At 40.3% G+C, this 21,265-nt stretch overlaps 2 protein-coding genes across 3 annotated transcripts in view; both read right to left on the bottom strand.

Annotated features, from left to right (window-relative positions):
• pik3c2b (phosphatidylinositol-4-phosphate 3-kinase catalytic subunit type 2 beta) overlaps positions 1–8,580 on the bottom strand; it is a 41,227-nt gene extending 32,647 nt beyond the window's left edge. The window contains exon 1 of one of the 2 annotated variants that reach the window (XM_015401240.1): positions 8,293–8,580. The gene's annotated coding sequence lies outside the window, so the exon portion shown is untranslated. Of the gene's footprint in view, positions 1–7,638; positions 7,916–8,292 lie in introns of those variants that run through there. The other variant, XM_015401248.1, reaches the window with a different exon arrangement.
• A 5,576-nt stretch (positions 8,581–14,156) lies between these two features.
• Positions 14,157–21,265, bottom strand: part of LOC107101446 (protein FAM107B-like) — a 22,954-nt gene continuing 15,845 nt past the window's right edge. The window contains exons 3-5 of the mRNA XM_015400379.1: positions 19,144–19,348; positions 15,619–15,778; positions 14,157–15,226 (exon numbers count right to left, since the gene is read on the bottom strand). Of these exons, the coding sequence (XP_015255865.1) occupies positions 15,113–15,226; positions 15,619–15,778; positions 19,144–19,348 (479 nt within the window). The 3' untranslated portion in view covers positions 14,157–15,112. The remainder of the gene's footprint in view (positions 15,227–15,618; positions 15,779–19,143; positions 19,349–21,265) is intronic.

Below are 21,265 nucleotides of genomic sequence, written 5' to 3'. Positions count from 1 at the left end.
TGAACTTTCCTACTGACTGTCTCTCCTTGAATACTGGGTCCATCTGTCCGCGTTTCCTGACACAATGACCCTGAACACAGTAGCAGATCTACCACTGAATCATACTGCTGGGATGGTCTAGTCAAAGTCCTGACCTAAACCTAAATGGAAGGCTCACCGAAGGCCGACTGATTCAAACCTGAAAAGGTTCAATCAAACCGATGGAGATCTGGGGGAACAGAACAAATATGGATAAACCGATCAAAGCCAAGTAGAGCTTTAAGAGCCGGTCCGATAATTTAGATTCCTTTTCATGCCCATTTATATATTGATTTATGAATAATGATTTTCTACTTACTTACTGGAAAAGGCTTTTACTCAGTGTGTTTTACCTGCAAGGCCACAAAGTGTCTGAGTAAGAGGAGTTGTTCGGGACAAGAAATACTATTCCCATAATTCAATTCAGTTTTCATTTCATTTCAATCAGTTAAATAATATAGTGCCAATTCACAACACGTGATCTCAAGGCACTTTACAGAAATCATTCAGTCAGATCGGTTAAAATCTTTCTGTCTAAGGAAAACCAGCTGATTGCATCGACTCATTGACTTGAAGGCAATCCCTCACACCATAACCAGCTAGGTTCTTTCTCAAGGTTTATTTATAACGTGTTACTGTTTAACCAAAGTGTCTATAATTTGTTTCTACTCTGACAAGTTTGACAGCTTTTCCTCTATTGTAAGTAAGTGAGACAAACTCTGTCTACATCAGAACAGGGCAGAACCCCATACTGTGAGAGCTGTTATGATTGTCTTCTTCTCTTTTTACTTTGCAAAGTAAAATAAAGAATGCCAACTGAGTGAAATCCATTTATCTCCATTAACTTAACTGGACTGTATAGCTGAACACCTTTTTCACACAACAGCTGTTCAGTGATGATAGGACTCAGCTGCTGATCCAAACCATCTGGACCGCAGCAAACTGGCTGCTTGCAGCTTTGCTCACTGCTGCGGGAACCTGAGAACTAAACCTCAACATCCATCTACATCAGAGAGACCTTCAGAGGAACATCTTCCACCTAAACTTCACTGGAGGAAACGGGGCTGGAGTCCTAGTAAATAACTCTTCTGTTCTGGATCATATTAATGAAGATTACAGCATCAAACCCTCAAGCAGCAGTGCTGCACCCAGTAGATAGAGATCAGTCATTTCTTTGTTTAATAAATCATTTCCAGGAATAAACCAGTTTCAGGGATGAATCAGTTCCAGGATGGAATCAATCGAAATAATAAAGAGGTTCCAGGAAGGAAAAAGTTCAAGGGATAAATAAGGGTGTGGAAAAATAATTGTTTTGGCAATATATCGTGATTTTTGGCTGCCTGATGTCATATCGATCTTTTAGTTCCTAGTATTGATTTTTTTAAGCAAACATTTTTACCTAAAACAGAGGGAAAATGGGCTTCCTCTGCACCACCAGTGCGGTGATGGCGCTGTGGAGCCCTTTAGCCGTGCGGTGCTATATCTGTGGTTGAGGCAGTCAGAATGGAAGATGTGGACTAACTCAAACCCAAACAACATGGATACCAAAATAACGAAACGATCAGTATCATCTGATGAACATATACAGATGTTGCTTTTTATATATACACTTCATTTTGATAGCAGGAAAATATCGTAATATATGGTGATATTGCAATATAGTGGTAATATCGTATCATGATTCAAGTATCGTGACATGCATCGTATCGCCACCCCCATGCCAATACTCACCCGTATGGATGGACAGGTTTCAGGTTTGATTCAAATTTAAAGGATAAACCAGTTTTAGACTAAAACTGTTCTGGGAATGAACCAGTTTCTAGGAATGAACAGCTTCTAGAAAGAGATCAGCTTCAGCAATGCAGTAATTCCAGGGATGAATCAATTCAAATGATAAACTAGTTAAAGGATAAACCAGTTCCTGGAATTAACCAGTTCCCACAGTTAACCCAGGGCTGACCTTAAGTCGACCCTTGCAGGCAGCTGTCCTGCGGATTTTAGAGGTTTATCTGCTTCATCACAGCTTCTTCTTCTTCTTCTTCTTGTGTTTTTTTGGTGATCGGTAGGGGTGTAAATCACACCCATCATGGCGATTCGATTCAGTATCGATTTCTTGACCCAACGATTCGATTGTTTTCGATTCTTCAATACAACACGATACGATTCAATAAATTTTTTATTTATTTATTTTTTTTTACACCTTACAGGCTAGACAATGTTTCCAATTTGAAATAAATCAATGAAAGCTGTAATATCGTAATGCATTTTCTTTTGAGAAACAACAGCAAATAACAGAAGTAGAAAAGTTGCACTCCACCTATTCCTATTAAAACCTCATTCACTGAAAAATAAAGATGCCCCTGCATTATAGATTCTGAAAGGCCTTGCTTCAAAAAATACTGCACAAAATCAGTGCAATGCAATATCTCGGCTCCAGACGTCCCCGCCCCCTCCACAGACGCTCCGCTGCACCTCTCCCAAATTGTAGCTGACCGCAGACAGGGCCGCAGACAGGAGGCTGGCTTGTTTTGTTTTTATGACCGAAATTGCAGAAAACAACTCGTGAAGTTTGACTCGCTAGAAGAGCAAGGAGCGCGAGAACGTTGGGACCCTTTTTCCACCTGGATCTTCGCTCTTTTTGGCGCTCATGTCCCTCCGTCGTCGGACTAAACTCATCCCCACTTCCTCGCCGCCTCGGCCGTATCTAGACCCACAGCGTGTAACACAGACCACGCTTCAATATTGAGCATAAATCAAAAATGTCTGCGTCAAGCTCACTGCAACACACTGCTGTAAGAGTATAACCAGGAAGCGAGGTAGGAGGGCAAAATAGGTTTAGCGCCACCACAGCACGGGAGGGAGAATTACGCCCAGGAGCAAATGGATAAAAATAGACCGGAGGAAAAAAAAACATGAATTGATACTTTTGCAAGCGTATCGATGCATCGGATCGTCGGCTGTTGGATCGATGCATCGATACAAAACGATTATTTACACCTCTAGTGATCAGCAAAAAAACATTAGTTTTACATTACTGTCAACGCATGACGTCTTAACCTGTAAATCACCTAATATATGATCAAATTCTATTAAACAATTTGGTCCTTTTTTAAATCTTAGAATTATTAGTATCTGCCTGCTTCTGAAATGTCTTTGCAATATATCTATTATATAACATCCTTAGTTTTCTCAACTTCATTTCTCATGTAATTTCTTTCCATTTGATACTTTAGCAATCTAATAAAACAGGTTTTATTGTTTCTTTTTTTTCTCACAATGATCACATTTTCCTGTAATATGTTTTTGCATCCTAAAAATTGAACCATTTAGTCCTGTATGTCCAAATCTTAACCATGTGTTCATCATTTCCTTCTTGCTGTTCCTTCTTCCATTTTTTATTTCCCTAGCTGACTGTTGGATTCTATAAAACCGTCTCCCTTTAGTGTCTCTATCCCATCATTTTTGCCATTTGTTGTTCAATTCTTGTTTGACAATACTCTTTGCTTCTGACGGTTAGGATTATTTTAATGGATGATGTGTGAGTCTGCCTAATAATACTTGTCTGTTGTGTTCCATAACTAATGTTTTCCCAAGCAGTTTGTCTAATTAGGACAGTTCCTCTGTCAGGATAAAAAGCAATCTTCATTATTTATGTGGCAAATATTTGTGAATGGAAATGAGAGTGCTGCCCTTGATCTGAGAACATAGTGTAATATTTTGTTAAGGCTGGAGCCATGGATGTCTGCTCAGTTACAAACGTTTATGATGTAATGATGTGATGATGTGGCAGACTGGAGTTGTATAAAATGCTTCTAAACTGTGATTCGGGTCCGACTTTTCTCATGTCTCATGGTTATTTATTTATTTTATTTTGAGTTTTTGTAGCACTAGTTATTCATTTTTTTGACACTACACTGACAGGAAAGGGGGTATGAGAGAGGGGGAGAGACATGCAGCAAAGGACCACAGGTCAGATTCGAACCCGGGTCGGCTGCGTCGAGGACTAAGGCCTCCGTACATGGGTCTTGCCACGTCATGGTTATTTAATACATATATTATTATATATTAATATATATATAATTATATATATTGTATGAAATTGTGTTCTATCAAACTGGTCCTATAGTCACTCTATTAGATATGAAGTCATGTACTGAAAGTAATTTCGCTCTGGGATTATTAAAGTATTTCTGATTCTGATTCCTCATTGATGGGACAGGTGTTGTGAATGAAACGGTGCCCAGCTTGAAAGAGCTCCTGTGTGTCGCTGAATGTCTGCCTCCATTTATCTGTTTACTTCAGTGTGTTGAATTCATGTTAATGTGGATTTAAAGACATTTCAATTAGCGGAAAAAATTGCATGGGGGAATATAAAAAAAAAAAAAAAAAAAGTCTAATACACCAAAACCTTCGCAACCCCCATGCAGTACCTCTGTGGACCCCTAGAGGTCACGGACCCCTGTTGAAGACCTCTGATTTAAAGAGTTTGTCCCGAGTGATCTCATCTCAGGAACGAATTGAGGAGAAAAAAACTTCAAGTTGTAAACACACAGTTTATAAAATCTATATGGTTTTGAGCCATCCCAGCCATCCTATCTGCATTATGGTTTCCTTTCAATGCAATAAGGCATGGTGTCCATAGAAATACCCCTGTTTAACCCATCTGTTGTAATCTGAACCATTTCAGCTGAATCTAATAGCGTATCTGGTCTTTTGTCTGAGTGATTGTGTTTTAAACATCAATACGGAGCTTGAATCTGAGCAAATTATTGTTTTTGAAGGTTTATCGTCCTCCACCCACTGAACTGTCAAATAAACTACCAAAAATTCTCCTGCGATAACAGACAAACCATCAGGGATTCATTTTCTGATCTTAACGTTAAATTCTGGGACTATCACTGCCACTCCTACTTTTTTATTTGTTTTTGATGCATCAGAATAGATCTGAATTAACAACTGTTCATATAATCTTGTACTAATCTACAATCTACAAGATTAGTACAATCTTGTACTAATCTTGTCTCTAAAGACAATTTTCTTTTCTTTTTCTTTTCCAATAAATCCATGCATCTATTGCTTCTGNTGTGTGTGTGTTGGGGGGGCAAGCATTATGGCACTTAATAATCTTTGCTGCACTTTAAGTGGGATGGAGGGGGGGGCTGGGGGGGGTCAAGCACTGGTGTCACTTTTACCTCTTGTGCACTTTACTTGGAACGTGCTGCTACTAAGTATTGTACCCCAAACACAATTTCTTTGCCTTTGTTACAATGCATCTTTGCATTTGTTACAATGACAATAAATTCTTGAATTGAATTGAATTGAATCAGAATATATCTGAATTAACTGTTCATATAATCTTGTACTAAATTTGTCTCGAAAGGCAATTTTCTTTTCTTTTTCTTTTCCAATAAATCCATGCATCTATTGCTTCTGGTAAAATCCATTGTGGTATAACAGCTAGAAGTATTAATGGACTTATTTTTTTATGAAATTCCTCTGACTTCCTTCCATCTAAAATATTTCATATCTTGTTTTCCTTTTTCCAAGCATGGTTCTAAAAGTTCTCATGTTGGATGATCAAGGTTATAGCTCTATTGATTTAACCAAAAATGTACTGCTAATTGTGTTCTTCTTAAATCTTAATGCATTACTCCAATTTCTACCTCCGGGGGTTTTCCTGAAGGCCCCTTTGCAAAGTTATAATGCTTGATGTTGAACAGTATTAATTTTTTCCAGATGGGTTTTTGCTGCTTAATAATTAACTGGAGTGCAGAGACTCTAAAACATGCCTTTAGCTGACAGAGCGACCTATTTAGAGCAGTTATTATATCAAAATATAAAAAAATACATTACGATTTTGCGTTAGAGATTAAAATAAATGTTTTTGTCAGTCAATCTTCTCCATCCAGAAATCCTCAAGTGGAAAAATTTTAGTTTCACCTGGTTTAATTTAATAAAACATCTTCTTTAAGGAACCTTTTGCTATCTGATTATTAATCGATTCATCTAAAAAAATAATCGACAGAATAATCAATTAGCTTAATACTCGTTAGTTGCAGCCCTACTTCAAACACCCATAATCTATGTTTGACCCAATCAATCCTGCTTCAGCCCAGCTGATTCTGATCACTGTAGTTCAATAAAAGCATGTTAATCAGCTGTCAATGGAATCAGCTGTGCTGAAGCAGGCAAACCTCGAAAACCTGCAGAACCGCGACCCTCAAGGACCAACTTTGTGTAATCCTGGATTAACCAATTTAAAGGACAAACCAGTTTCAGGAATGAATATCCTCCAAAGCTTCATGGAAACATCCTCCAGTCAGTGGTTGAGAACCAACATCCTGAATGCGCCTGCTTGTTATTTCATATCCACTATGTTCTCACAGCAAAACAATCCTGTTCTCCAAGACCTGAAGCCACAAGGAAACATCGCGCTCATGATGGGTTCCTCTATGGAGAAGCAGAAGCAAAGGCGACTCCATGAGGACTTTGCTGATACTGGATGATGATCTCCAGTGTTAGGAGTCAGTGTGAACATTCTGCTCTAACTCTGTAGGCAGACTCAGAGGATGTTCTGTTACAGTTTTTGCAGGAAAGGTTCTAAAGGAAAGAGATCAATGCATCAGCTGAGTTATGAGGACAAGAATTGCTGCCCCTCTACAGAAAGGAAGGAAGAAGGAAGAGGAAGCTAAGGCAGCTGTGATGACATCATGCAGAGTCCTGGCTGAGGAGCAGGAGCAGTAGCTGCAGGGCTGCAACAGGCCTTAGTCTCTAGTCCTCGATGTGACCGAGCCGGGTTCAAATCCAGCCTGTGATCCTTTGTCTCATGTCTCTCCCTTTCTTGTACCACATTTCCTGTCCGCCTGCTTTGCAATAACAAGCCGCTAGTGCCATAAAAACCTCCAGAAAAAAAAAGGAAAAGCTGCTGCAAAATGCTCCAAAGCTGAAGAACACAATAACCTTTATGGTAGAAACTGGAGCTTGTGGATTTTGGAACTAAATTAAAAGCAATTTTTGAAATAAGAAAAAAAGAGTTAATTTGGAGAAATGCTATAAACATGTTATCTTAATTTAGCCTAGAGCTTTGAATCAGAGTTTTGGCTCCATGGCACCTGGGAAAATGTTCCTGAGAACTAATCAGGACCGGTAACAGATTTAAAGAGATGAGGAACCACTGTAAATGAACATAGGAAGTACACAGAACATGAATGGTTCCTTTAAGGTAGAAATGGGCCAGAATCAGCCATGTTGAACCCACAGGGCAGTTTGGAAAACTACAGTTGCTGAAATCAGCACTTTGATTGACAGGCTGTCTGAAAAAGAGCCACTGCAGCCAGAGGTTCCTGAAAGTAGTTTCAGTCAGATGGGAAAGCAGAACCCAGTTCTGCAGAACAGAGCATCCAGACCAAATTCAGGTCGGTGGGTGTTTTGATGGATGGATGGATGGATGGATGGATGGATGGATGGATGGACAGACGAATGGATGGATGGATGGATGGATGGGTGGATGGGTGGATGGATGGATGGATGGATTATTGAATGTTTCACAGTGTCTCTGTGTCTAATATGTCCTTCCCCTCATGCAAGGCTCTGATCTGTGACCAGCTGCTCTTTGTTTACCTGGTTAAAGTTGAACTTGGTGACGGTGGCTGAAGGTAAACAGCTGATCTGCGCAGACTCAGAGACAAACAGGTCCGCAAAGTGAGATAAAACACATCATCTGCCTGTCAGAAACCTTTCAACCAGACTCCATTCAAGAATCACACACTTTATCTGGGCTACATTTAACAGCAGAAAACCTAAAGCATTAAATTAATTTCCAACTTTTTTAGCATTTTTAAAACACGCTGATTGCTCTGCATGACTCGGGTTTACAGTCAAAGTATGGACTAAACAAATTCTATATTTTGCTGTTTTTGTTGTTGTTTTTTTTCTCCATATTTCCCCCCGGCTGGAGAGGTGCACGGTAAAGAACCCCAATAGAAAGAAAACAGCCCCCTTACCACGAACCGGGTCTGGATGTTAATAATTTATAAGCCGAACTTATAACTGGACCCCTGTGACTATAATCTAAAACTCACTTTTGTGGGAACCGCAGACTGAGCTCAGCGAGGCTGGGATGTTTTTAAAATGTAAAATCGGTAAAGTAAGTTTGGTTCAAATCTCTGACATATAACGGACCGGTCCGATAGGTCAGACCGCTGATGGATACATCAAACTGGAGCGTTTTGGTCGCAGGATCCGTGAGACTAACCGACAGGTGTACGGTCTTACCTGTCCCTCAAACTACGGGGTCCGGGAGGGGCTAACGGCTGCCATCTTTACTTTCCTCCGGGAATCACATCGATCCAGGCGCAGAATCCAGGCGGAAAGCCGTTCTGGAGTCGCATGTGCAGCTGCTTCTGTTCTCCTCTAGACCGGGGAACGGAGCTCCAGCTCTGCTGGGTTCAGCTCCTGTTCTGGGTAACCCCAAAGGCTCACTGAGGGGGGATCTGTCGGGTTCTGCTAAACGGAGAAAGAGATGAGCTCCACGGGGCGACGGCTGCTGGACAGCTGCGGAGCTGTTTGTTCAGGCTCATCAAAACATCCACACCACTTCCGGTTTACCTTTCAGAATAAAACAGATAAGCTGTTGCGGGGGTATACGGGGGAATTTCAATACCCACGAGAGGCTATGGCCAAAGGGCCCCTGGAAAAAAAAAAAAAAGTTTTGCTGATTTTTAAATATTATTTCAGTTTAATATGGGGAAAAAGTCAGAATTCTGACTTTAATCTCAGAATTTTGACTTTTTTTCTCAAAATTCTGACTTTAATCTCAGAATTCTGACTTAAATCTGAAAATTCTGACTTTTATCTCAGAATTCTTACTTTTTTTCCCTCAGAATTCTGAATTTAATCTCAGAATTTTGGATCTTAATGTAGATGGGAACCATAAAGGAATAGATGTGGTAGCACTCAGCTTCACTGACAATTATGTGAGTTGTTTGAGAAGACCAGTGACACATTGGTGGAAAATGATGGAATTAGGCAACCTTTTACGTCTCTTAACTACATATACATTCTTTGCATGTTTTCTGTGATTTTTTCCTTTATTTTTGTTTGTATCATATTCACAGTTTTTACTGTTTGAAGCAATAAAGCCATTACTGCCTGCTCATAATTTGAGGGAAAATGGGATGTCTGGTTTGGGAACTTAAGGGTATCATCTCTGCAACTTGCAGATGATGTTGTTCTAATAGGTTCTTCAGGTCATCAGCTGCTGAGACTGAAGCAGGAGGGACCAGAGTCAACTCTTATAACTCCAGGACCAGGGTTCTCAGATGTAGAAAGGTGGATTGTTCCCTCTGGGTTGGGGTAACAAAACCTAGAATGCAAACGGCTTAAGGGAGCTCCCTTGCAATTATCTGATATTACTATTTATATCCATTTCCAGACAGGTTAGACTAATTGATTTAAATCCAATTAACTCACATTGAGTATGGATTAGATCCAACAGAGCAACATCTTGGACTCAAATGGAATTAGTAAAACGTGACGATTACATGAATAACAAAAGATTAGCAGTTGGAATTTTCTTAGAAATAGAACATAAATAATAGTAGCCAACTAGGCCTATAAAAATGATATTGGAGTTTAGGTTTAGCCTGGTTGATACTTAATAAAAAGAAAACAGTTTGTCTCATACAGAGAAATCACATGTCGAAAACGGGTCACAGAGTTATTTATGGTGTATATCAGTAACATTTCTAAAGTATCTAAATTACTACAAATTTGTCTTGTTTGTTAATTGCATCAATATTTTTGTTCTGGGACACGCTTCTAGCAGATTTTGTAAAATCATTCAAACGCTTCTGAGGTCAAATAAATGTATGGTTGGACAGGAAAAAGTTTTCCTAAACCAGAGTAAAGCAATGATCATGGCATTTAGAAGGTTTAAAACAGAAACTATAAAAGTAAAAAAAAAACACAAATTTAAAGAATACATGGGAAAAAATCACCTAGAAACCTCTTGTAGGATAAGTAAAAGCAAAACTGTTCAAATGCACTGCAATCTCTGCAAGAATAAATAAATTCCTGGATTGTAATCCACCATACAGTCCTCACTCATCTGTGTTTTTACCTTGCATATCTTATTTAAGAAAAAAGATTAATAAAGCAAGACAAAAGTGACGTTCACAAAAAATTAAAGAAATATTCACAAAATGAAATAATGGATCAAGTCTAAGGAAAGATATGGATTTAAAAATGAGCAAGAAAAAGTGTGTCTGTATCAAGCTGTGTAGTGACTTTGTGGAGTAGTTTGAATAAAGACACAAAGTACACGCCAGACATTGATTTATTTGTTTACAAAGTAATATGAATATACTTTTTATAGTTATATGGAAGGTATGGATGTATGCTTGTGTATATATAAATATGTCATTGCATGTGTATATATGGGTTATACTGATACGGATGACAGTATATGCAATCTGAAAAAATGTTTCTTTCAATGTTTATTGATAATTTTAAAATCAAAGAACAACTATCTTAATACATATATAAGCAAAAGAAGCTCATCAGAAGGACCTGCTCTGTTTGTCCACTGGTCTCAGAACAGCGATCCTCAATGTCTTCCACCCACTGCTGGACACTAATTCAGATTTGTATAGGTTTTTAGACAGGTATTTTTCTTTTTTTTTTTTTGTAGTTTTTTTAAATTTATGTGTGAACCTGTTTTCTTCCAATGGCCTTTTAACCATGTTACACCTGAATGCCCCCACTGTGTCAAAATAAAAGCTTTTAATGTCGCCTCTAGGTTTTTCTGATGTGATAAATTCGGTTTGTTAAGAAAAAAAGAACGAAACAGCGACACCTGTGGTTATATGTAGCCACTGCAGAAAGCTGCGCCAAGGGGTGCATCCCTCCTTAAAGTTCTGATCCTGTAAAGTGAATCAGAATTGGACAGGCCAGGTTCTGAGACCATGCTAGAGTTTGGGATCAAAACCGTAAGGGAAAAATGTTTTGTAATCAAGAAAAATGCAGAAACGGTTTCATTTGCTGCAGCAGTTCTCCATGAGGGTTGTGGTCACACGGTCTGGACTAAACATCTAGTTTATGGTATCTGTTCCCTGACCCGTTTTTTCTCCTCGTTAGAAAGACACACATAAATTACTTTTATTTGTATTAATGTTTATAGGTTGAGATAACTAGTTCTTCAGGTTTGTGTCTGAACCTGCAGTGGAACAAAAACCAGTTCTTCCAGGTTATTGCAAGTAGAAGCTTCTCTTATTTGCCTGAACAGCACCATTCAGTTCCTGTTGGGCAGGATGAAGGGAAACACATATCCTCTTTCTCTTAAGCATGGCTTGTTCCAGCATTTCAGCTCACTAAAAATTGCTTCTATGTTGCAAACTTCTCAGATCTTCAAATGAATCTCTGTCTAAAAAACAGGGTAAAAGCTTCTCATGGAGGAACATGTAGCAATGGTAAACATTTGCTTGTATTGTGTCACTCAATTTGCACCCAATCCTCTCACTGAGCTTGCATGCAGTAACAGTGGAAAGGAAAAAATCCCTTCTGCAGACCCAGTTTAAGATTTAAGACATATAAAAAGGACATAGAGGCACTAATCCATAAATACTCCCTTTGTTAGAGAAGGTAATGATAAACTAGCTTCATAGTGTCAGTGTTTTAGTTCTTTTAAAGTTTTATCTTTGAGTTTCCAATGGTCTTATTTCGATTTTTGTGTTCTAGTTATTTTTGATTATATTTCAGTTCTTAGACATTTCATGTTTGCCCTCTTGTGTCAGTCTCCTTTTCCCTACTTCTTGACTTTCAACTATTTTTTCAACTTCCTGATAGTAAAGAATCGTCTTTACTATCTTAAGAAATCTGTTTCTGCTTCTTTTAGGTTCTGTCTACATCATAGACAGTCTTTGGCTCAGTCACAAACCAGCTCCTAAACACTGCTCCTAATCACTAACCCTCTGGTTGAACATTCCCGTGGAGACTCTCCATATTAAGGGCCGTCCCAAACTATATAGAGGGTAGGGGGAGTGACGTTCTGCCCTTGAACAGCCAGTCTGCATTAGTGCAGACTGGCTGGACTGTAGCAGCGGGTGTAATGCTGGCCTGATGGCAGAGGAAACACCTGCATTTAAATGTAAGTTCCACTGATTTGGCTCATCTTCGTCACATTGTCAGAAAATCACAAGTGAGGGGGGAAAAAAAAAAAAAGGACGTAATTGATTCCAAAAAGGATGGTCCTCTTGGAGTAGTTTTATTTAACTTTTCTGGGGACATTTTATTTTTTTTTAAGTAAGTAGCAAATATTTAATTTCATGTTAGGCTGTGCCATAAAGCTACAGCCATGCACATAGGGCTTTACTATGTTACCATAGCAACGATTGCTCTCCTTTGCCCGTGGAGGATGTTCAAACGCCAACACATTCAATAAAAGCACCATGCGAGTATGACTTCATTGGGTGTGACATTACATAGTTAAGGGGTAGTGCATAGTGGTTTGGGATTGGGCCTTTGTGTATTTCCTGCATGGTTTGTTTATATACTGTTTAGTCTTTGGCTGTGTCCAACATGTTCTAATTTCTAATAAGCCTTTAGCCAAAACAGATATGTGTCAGAATTTGCTTTGATAGGTGGAGTCTGAATAGTGCTGGTAGTAAAGAAGGAGGCAGGAAAAGGAGTTTGTATGCTTCCTACCATAGTTCCTTTAGCATAGGAACTCTGATATGTTCCTACAATCCATTACGTGACAGAACATATAAGCACAGCCCACCTGATTGAGTTTAAGAAAGAATAAAATGATTTGTTCACTAATACACCAGATGGCTGTAGTCTGTTTGACCAACATCCTCCTGACATAGGCTAAAGGCTAGAAGGATTCAGCCCAGCAGTCTTTTCTACCCATGATCGGGTTCTTACTGTTGAAACCACAAAAGGTGAAGGATTATGAGCTAAAAGCTAAAACCAGCAGTATTCAGATGGAGCCACATTCCCTAAAAAGCTATGAAAAATCCCACATATCCCACAATACTATGCATGATACACGTTAGTAGCACCATTTGCACTTTCAGATGTTGAATGTCTTGTTGCCGATTTATATCGATCTCTGCATTCCCTACATTTGTGTGTCTTGCTTTTTCGTATCTTTTTTGTAAGACTGTAGTCCTGTATTTGACTAACATGCTAGTAATATTGTATAGAAAGTGTTCTGGAATCAGTACAGCAGTTAGTCTGTTTCTACTCGGTGCTTGAAGATTTATTTTTTCTTTCTATCACTGGGCTCAGAAAACCAGATAATTCTGATGGAGAAATTAAAACAAATAAAAACGTTCAGACATCTGCGTTAATAATGATTTATTTAAGCACAACAATCAGTCAACAAACCTCTAATTCACATAATCTGAGGACAATTTTTGCTGGATTAACCCTGTTGTACTGATGGTGCTCAGAGAAAAGAAAGCTCAGTCGAGGTCCTGCAGCTGTTCTCACTCTACCAGGAAGTGGTTTCATGCCTTCACAGTTATCAGATCTCAGAATTTACTCAAGTCTCATTAGGTGTAAAACTGCAGTTGTTTTTAACCCTCAACCCCCACGGGTCCTAACTGGACCGACAGTCATGTGCAACAGATGTGAGCAGCTGATAAAGTTCGTNTAAAGGCTAGAAGGATTCAGCCCAGCAGTCTTTTCTACCCATGATCGGGTTCTTACTGTTGAAACCACAAAAGGTGAAGGATTATGAGCTAAAAGCTAAAACCAGCAGTATTCAGATGGAGCCACATTCCCTAAAAAGCTATGAAAAATCCCACATATCCCACAATACTATGCATGATACACGTTAGTAGCACCATTTGCACTTTCAGATGTTGAATGTCTTGTTGCCGATTTATATCGATCTCTGCATTCCCTACATTTGTGTGTCTTGCTTTTTCGTATCTTTTTTGTAAGACTGTAGTCCTGTATTTGACTAACATGCTAGTAATATTGTATAGAAAGTGTTCTGGAATCAGTACAGCAGTTAGTCTGTTTCTACTCGGTGCTTGAAGATTTATTTTTTCTTTCTATCACTGGGCTCAGAAAACCAGATAATTCTGATGGAGAAATTAAAACAAATAAAAACGTTCAGACATCTGCGTTAATAATGATTTATTTAAGCACAACAATCAGTCAACAAACCTCTAATTCACATAATCTGAGGACAATTTTTGCTGGATTAACCCTGTTGTACTGATGGTGCTCAGAGAAAAGAAAGCTCAGTCGAGGTCCTGCAGCTGTTCTCACTCTACCAGGAAGTGGTTTCATGCCTTCACAGTTATCAGATCTCAGAATTTACTCAAGTCTCATTAGGTGTAAAACTGCAGTTGTTTTTAACCCTCAACCCCCACGGGTCCTAACTGGACCGACAGTCATGTGCAACAGATGTGAGCAGCTGATAAAGTTCGTATGGAACATCGACCAATAACAGTTGCTAACTCTATAACAGAGATCCATCATGATTTAAAAAGGTATTTAGATTATCTAACATCTGATTAACTGATATGATCTTAACAGTTTCTGCAGCAGCAGGCTCCCCATAGAGGACAGTTTCCCATCTGATAAGGCACATAGGGGAGGCGTAGTGGTCAGAGGAGCAGAAAAACCTGCTGACATTGTCTCACGATCTCACTATCGGGTGAAATACCCGAGGATCGTCTTGATCAATCAGAGAGCGGATCATTTGTCCACCTGACTGAAGCATCAGGAGCTGTAAAAAATCAGGAAGATGAAGACCAGTGTTCAGGTGCGCCCTCCTCTTCCTCTTCAGGTGGTTGTCCCTGCATGTTCAGCAGCTGCTGTCTACATGCTGTACACTAGGTGGCAGCAGCTTACTCAAGCCTAACTGTTCTTAGGAGTCATCATGATGAGGAAACATCAGCTTCAGTGAGTTTTTCTATCAGATTGACCACTCATCAATCTGAGAAAGCTTACATTTGCTGAAATACATCATGGCTGCCAGTGTCCCTGTCCTCACAGTCCTCATATGGACACTCTGGCTAAGTCCTCAGAGCAAACTGTCCTCCTGTATCCATTTGGACTCGTTGTTTCTCCTTCTTTACGCCTTCTTCTCATCTGCCTGGAAGGAAGTCCTTCTCAGATTTTCTCTGACTTTAACGAACTCTGGAGCTTTGAGGTTCTCCTCCCGCTGCTGTTCCTCCTGACGCTCCAGCTGGGGACAGAATCAGAAGACAGGTGGAGTCAGAAAAGACATTTAGAGTTGAGTTAACAAAAACAGTCTATCAGGTGACATAGTCACATGAGAAGGAATTTCTGATCTTTTTAAGAGGTTTTAAAACTGATCTCTCTCTGTCCAACTAATTCATCTGAACCCTTTGGGTTTTCTGGCAGTAGGTCCAAACTGATCCAGAGGGTCTAAACCAGACCATCTAGAGAATGTTCCAGATCCTGCTTTGGTCCCCTGCAGACCATGGACATCTTTAACTCCATTACATTTTTCTTAATTTCGATCTGTGATTTATGACCTAAACTGCAGAAGCACTCTTGGGTTCCGCCTTAAACGTGGCCCAGATGCTCTTGTTTGGCTACCCTTAAAACTCTCACCTCCTCCAGCTTCATGTGTCTTTTTAGCAGCTCAGCCTCCAGAGGGGAAATCTTCCTGTGAGCTTCTTCTTCCTGTTTCCTTTGTCGGATCATCTGATCCCTCTTCCTGGACTCAAGAACTCTCTGTAGCTCTGATTTAGTCTCCACACTGCTACCTCCTCTGTAGAGAACACACACATGAAACATGTTGGAGACATTTGATGTGTTGTGGTTTCTGCTGTGAAATTAAGGTTTGAGCAAAAAACAGATGTTTTTAGTCAATGTGAGAAAATCATATGAATTAGTAAAAAAGTAATTCAGTGATTTATAATTAGGATTGGTTTTTGAGATAACTGTACAATTGGAGGCAGATATTTCAATTATCAGGCTCTTCTCCTGTGAATCCAACTTCCAGTTATCTGAAGGTGATTGTTAGGCAGACATGTTATGCTAAGAAGAGGCTTAATTTTTTTTTCTTTGATAAAGGCTACAATTAGAGTGGCTCAGGTTATCCTGAGCTATCACTATAGTTATGGTGATATAGGCTTAAGCTAGTGGAAGACAAAGGGACCACTTTTCCTCACTCTGCTACGTTCTTTTAATATTTTCCAATCCTCCATAAGTTGCAGCTGTTACAACTCTTAACTACATGTTATCTTTGTTATATTACTTCATGGTAGCTCCTTCTGTCCTTGTACTGCTCAGCTGTGTCTCCATCCCAGAGATGCCATTGACTGGGCTGCTGCTGCTGGTGACCTCAGGTTCTCATTTAATAGAAGATCCAACTCCCTCATAGACATTTCCATTGGCCATGCTTGTCAGATCAGGACGTGCTTCGAGAAACTGATTGGGAGTCACATCAGTTCATAACTGCACCCCAGTCTCGACCCCCACCAGTTTGCCTACTTAAACCGATCTACAGAGGATACCCCCACTGCTGATCAGCACACCACATTGACACATGTGAAACTAAGTGGGAGCTACAAGAGTACGCTCTTTCTGGACTTTAGCTTGAATTTTAACTTCATATTTCTGAGCAGATTAATGAGCAAACTGGGGGATCTGGGTCTCCTCAACATCTGCTGCTGGAGATGAACTTCCTGACAAACTGCTTCCAGAGGGGGTGCTCAGTACCGACCACGGTACTGAGCACCAGTACAGGTGATCAACAAGGCTGTGTTATAAGAACCCTACTCTACACCCTCTATATCCCTGGCTGTCCCTCCACCCACCTAAACAATACCATCATAAAGTTTCCGTGTGTGGGTGGGGCTCATCTTTAGGGGACATGAGACCCCATATAGAGTGGAGGCAGAATGACTGTCTGGTGCACCACCAGCCATCTTTTTTTGAACACATCCACGTCAAAGGAACTGATGTTTAAACCAAGCATTTAGCCCATCTTTGCAAAAGGGGACAGGGTGCCCACAATGCCAAATTTCAGCTCCACTTCAATGGCAAAGAAGACACAGCAAAGTTTGTACTTCCCGAGAATCCTCAAGCAGTGCAACCTGATGACTGAACTCTTGGTGTCCTATAGGTGCTCTGACGAGTCAGTGGCATGGCATCCATGGGAGAGCAACGAAAGCCATGGCATCCATGGTTCTCAGGCTGTGCTTGGGCAGAAGTCCAGAAGACAATGCCTAGAGTCTGATTGGATGTTGTCTTCTACCTTAGGAGGCAATCTACAGGACCAACTGCCACCATTACCAGGTACCCCTACCACCCTTGCCATTACCTCTTCAAACTCCTGCCCTCAGGGAAGCATTTCAAGGCAGTTAAGTCAAGAACTAACAGACCAATGAACATTCTCTCCCGAAGAGCCTCTATTGCCCTAAACGCAGCAATCTCATCCAAACCCTAATAATCATTTATTTATTTGGTTATTATTTATTTAGCATCCCAGTTGTTTCTGTGTAACATTTAGACTTAATTACTGTCTCAGACTCCATCTGTTTAGTTGCTTTTCTCTCCTAGTTAAAGCCATTACAGGAGCTACTACTGAAACTACCCTTTCAATTTTCTCTCAGATAGAAACTACTCATAGATCACAGTTCCTGTGTTGTTTTTGTGACTCTTCTCTGTCTATTCAAACCCCTAGCTTTGTGCAGCAGAAATACGTTTACACTGCGCTTGTTTCTGGTTCTGAAGTAGGTTTCTTCCTGTTAATGGGGAGTTTTTCACTCAACTTTTGCTAAATGATGGATCGCTGCAAAGTCAACATCACAATGCAAGCAACTGTCCACTGTTGCTACATGCTCATATAGGAGAGGTGAATCCTGCAAGTCAATGACTTGTTGCAATTTGATGATTTGACTGAACTGACTCTGGGAATTGCCTCAAGTTATAACTTGGTGTTATATAAATTATACATAAATATATATACAGTATATTTCTTTAGCCTTTATTTTATTGGGAAGTCCGTTGAGAGAATCTTTTTTTAGGAAGATGAAGCCAACAGTCACGACAGACATAACTTTAAAAAAAATAAATAAACATGTAAACAGAGATAAATAATTCACAGTTGAGCTTCAGAATAAAAAGTACACTCTACAGCCAAACAGGTATTTAGAAACGTTTTAAGAGACTAGGGGGAATATGATCCTCAGGCTTCAGAGAATGTTCAATATTATCCCAGGCCTGAGGTGCAGCAATGGAAGAGGATGTTTTGCCTAGATCTGTGAGGAACCTCAGATCTAGGATTGATTAATGAAATTAATTATTGAAGATCAAACTAATTATTGATGATCAGGATAATTATTGACAGTTAGTGAGGAGGTGTGTTGGAGCTGCAGCCTGTTCCAAATGACATTCATGTGTGACATTTTGGGTCAGGGGAACTCTGAATGGGAGCCCTGTGCACGCTATCATGCACTCTGCTTTGTTTCTGTGAGGAGGTAAAAACTTTCCCACAGGCCTCAAAAGTCTGTTTCTCAGCAACAACACTGACAAGCAGCCTGAACTGAAAGAAAACAAAGAATCTGTCACATGTATCAGAGCTGCTCTCTGATTGGTCAGCAGCAGGAAACTGGAGAATAATCCAAACCAATCAGGGATTCTATCAGCAACAATCTGATCCAGTTGGTTCTGGTCCCATTCAGACTCTCAGGCTTCCTACATGTTCAGCATCTCAAAATTTGCAGCCTTTCTGGATTTTGGGGGCATTTTCCAGAACATTTATACGTTTACATTATAAAAATTTACCTTAGAATAATCTACCTTTAGTTGGTTCTCAAAAAATGACCACAGTTATAAGTAAAACGTCAATTTATTTGATTTAAGGGAGTAGGAAAATGGCTTTTCACTCAGATCTTGATGTAAAACTTATGGTTATGTGGACCTGCAGGTCTCACCTGAGCTACAGGGTGCATCAGTTTTAGTGGATGTGACCTGATGTTAGATCTACTCAGCTCCACCCTGCTGGGCTTGGAGAACCCTGACTCTACCTGTTTCTGATCAGTTATCAGTGCATCATGTCCACCTGAAGAGGTTATTTCTCCTGCTCCCTGTCCAAAATGTTCCCTAAATAGGGTGAAGACATCTCACCGTTTGCAGCTGCTCAACAGCTCCCTGTGAAGCTCCTGGTGGCTCCTGGAAGCTTTGACGGGATTCACCAGCTTCTTGGGCTTGATCAGGTCCTCATCCTCGTCTTCATCCATGTAATCGGGCGGGGGGACATAGCTGGACACTGGGGACGGCCTCCTGTGGACATCTTCTGAGCGATGCTGTTGCAGGCCAGAGTACGTTGAGCCTATGGACACATGGAGAACACATGAGAAAGACACTCTACAGACAACAGCTGGAAAGGAGAAATTCGGATAGTTGATGTTTTTTTTTTTTGTCTGATCCTTTCCTCTGGTCTCACTAATTTTCTTCTGACTGTATGTGTCTCCCTCTCTTTAAGAGGATGAGCAGAATCTCCTGAGGTACATGATCCTTGCCTCAGATATTCTGGGAGACAGAGATCAAATGTCTTCACTTATCCTGAAACAAAGCTGCAACCAGAGACCAACGCCCGCTTCATATTTCAGAAAAATCAAATCAGACGTGTGCGCTTTGCAGTTCCTCTCAGAGATGGGAACAGATGGCTAACACTGATCTTCATAAGGATCAGGATCCAGTTTACTGGATGGACAGAAGCTCAGGTGTTTCTGCAGCTTTGGGGATTCAGAAGGAATCTCAAAGATCTCTATATAATCAAAACATTTTTAATTCCCTACAAAAAAATTGACGAGGGGTTAAAGAGAAAAGATCTGATGTTTTATCAGAGGCTTGGCCTGTTTCGGATAGACTGTGTAAGCAACATATGTTATTAAATAAAACTTAAAATTCTTCACCCTTATGTGTTTCGCTTTTGGTTTTCAGGAACATATTGATCAAGTTCTGCTGACATAATTCCTGCTGCTGTGAGGCGTTCAGGTCTGTTTTATGTTCCAGAAAATCAGAGGCTCTTTATTGATCTGAGCAGGAAGTGGATCCCCCTAGTTTATTGTTGTCTCTTCTTATGCGTAAGGCTGAGGGGATGCTTGGACTGCAGCACAGAAGGAAACGTTGTGGTCTCAAACCAAGACTAACTGCAGATTTAAACATCTTCATGACCTGCAGACATTGCTCAGGGCAAAACCCAACCCACAGACTCACAGCTGGACATCCCAGAACATGATCAAAACAGAGACCCCAGCTTCTCCGGCTGAGAGCCTGAAAGCACCAACCAGAAACATGGCCACATCACAACCATCAGAACTTGCAGATCTTTGACAGAACATTGAAAGCTCCTAGTGCATGGTGACATGGAGCCTCATGTCCTCATTGGGAACATCACAGCTCTAACAGGAACTCCCATCTAAGGAGGTTCTGCTTGTTGGTGATGATCTGCTGGTTTGATTGGAATAAGGAACCTCTGAGTGATTAACTTCAACAATGTGAAGCGAAAGTGAATCAGAACCAGTCAGACAGACCTTCATAGCCAGAACCTCTCAATCAGAACTTGTATCAACCTAAAACCAGCTAAGGATCACCTGACTCCATGCAACCAATGCAAAGCTAAACTTTGACTGTTATTGCGCCACCTGCTGGTGTCTGTTACACATTGTTTCTGTGTTACTGCAGCACACCTATGGCTTCAGAACCACAGGGTTCTGAATGCTGCTAAGATAAGGTTCCACTGCAGAAATATTTTAGACAAAGAAGAAAGACTAGAGTTACGACCCAGAGTTTCAGCTGGTTCTGAACATAAAAAATAACTCATTTTAACTTGAAGGCCTGAGTCAGAGAGTTTTAATTTAAGATCAGACTTTTTGAGCCTGAACTCTTACGAGTTAATGAGTCACAGCTGATAACTAGTCAAACAGTGACCGGCCCGTTCTGAACAAATAAACAGGTCTGGTTTGGGTCAAAGATTGTTCTTATTGATCAATTCTGATTGGAGGAAATCCAATCAACCTTCAGAGGCTACACAGAGGGAAAAAATAACAAAATCAGAAGCAGATCAGAACAGAATACTGGATCAGATCACCTGAGTAATGCAGAATGTGAATAAATTAGGACATCAGTGAACACAGAATTTAACAAACCAAAAACGACTCTGCAGGAACTAAACACAATCACCAGCGTGGGGTCAAACTGGAACCAGACTGGGACAATCCTATCAGAATGCAAAGAATCCCTG

The sequence above is a fragment of the Cyprinodon variegatus genome, unplaced genomic scaffold (assembly GCF_000732505.1).
Source record: "Cyprinodon variegatus isolate N-32 unplaced genomic scaffold, C_variegatus-1.0 Scaffold31, whole genome shotgun sequence".
Taxonomy (NCBI): Eukaryota; Metazoa; Chordata; class Actinopteri; order Cyprinodontiformes; family Cyprinodontidae; genus Cyprinodon; species Cyprinodon variegatus.
The sequence above is the reverse complement of the archived record's forward strand: the minus strand, read 5'-3'. Positions and strand labels throughout refer to the sequence as shown.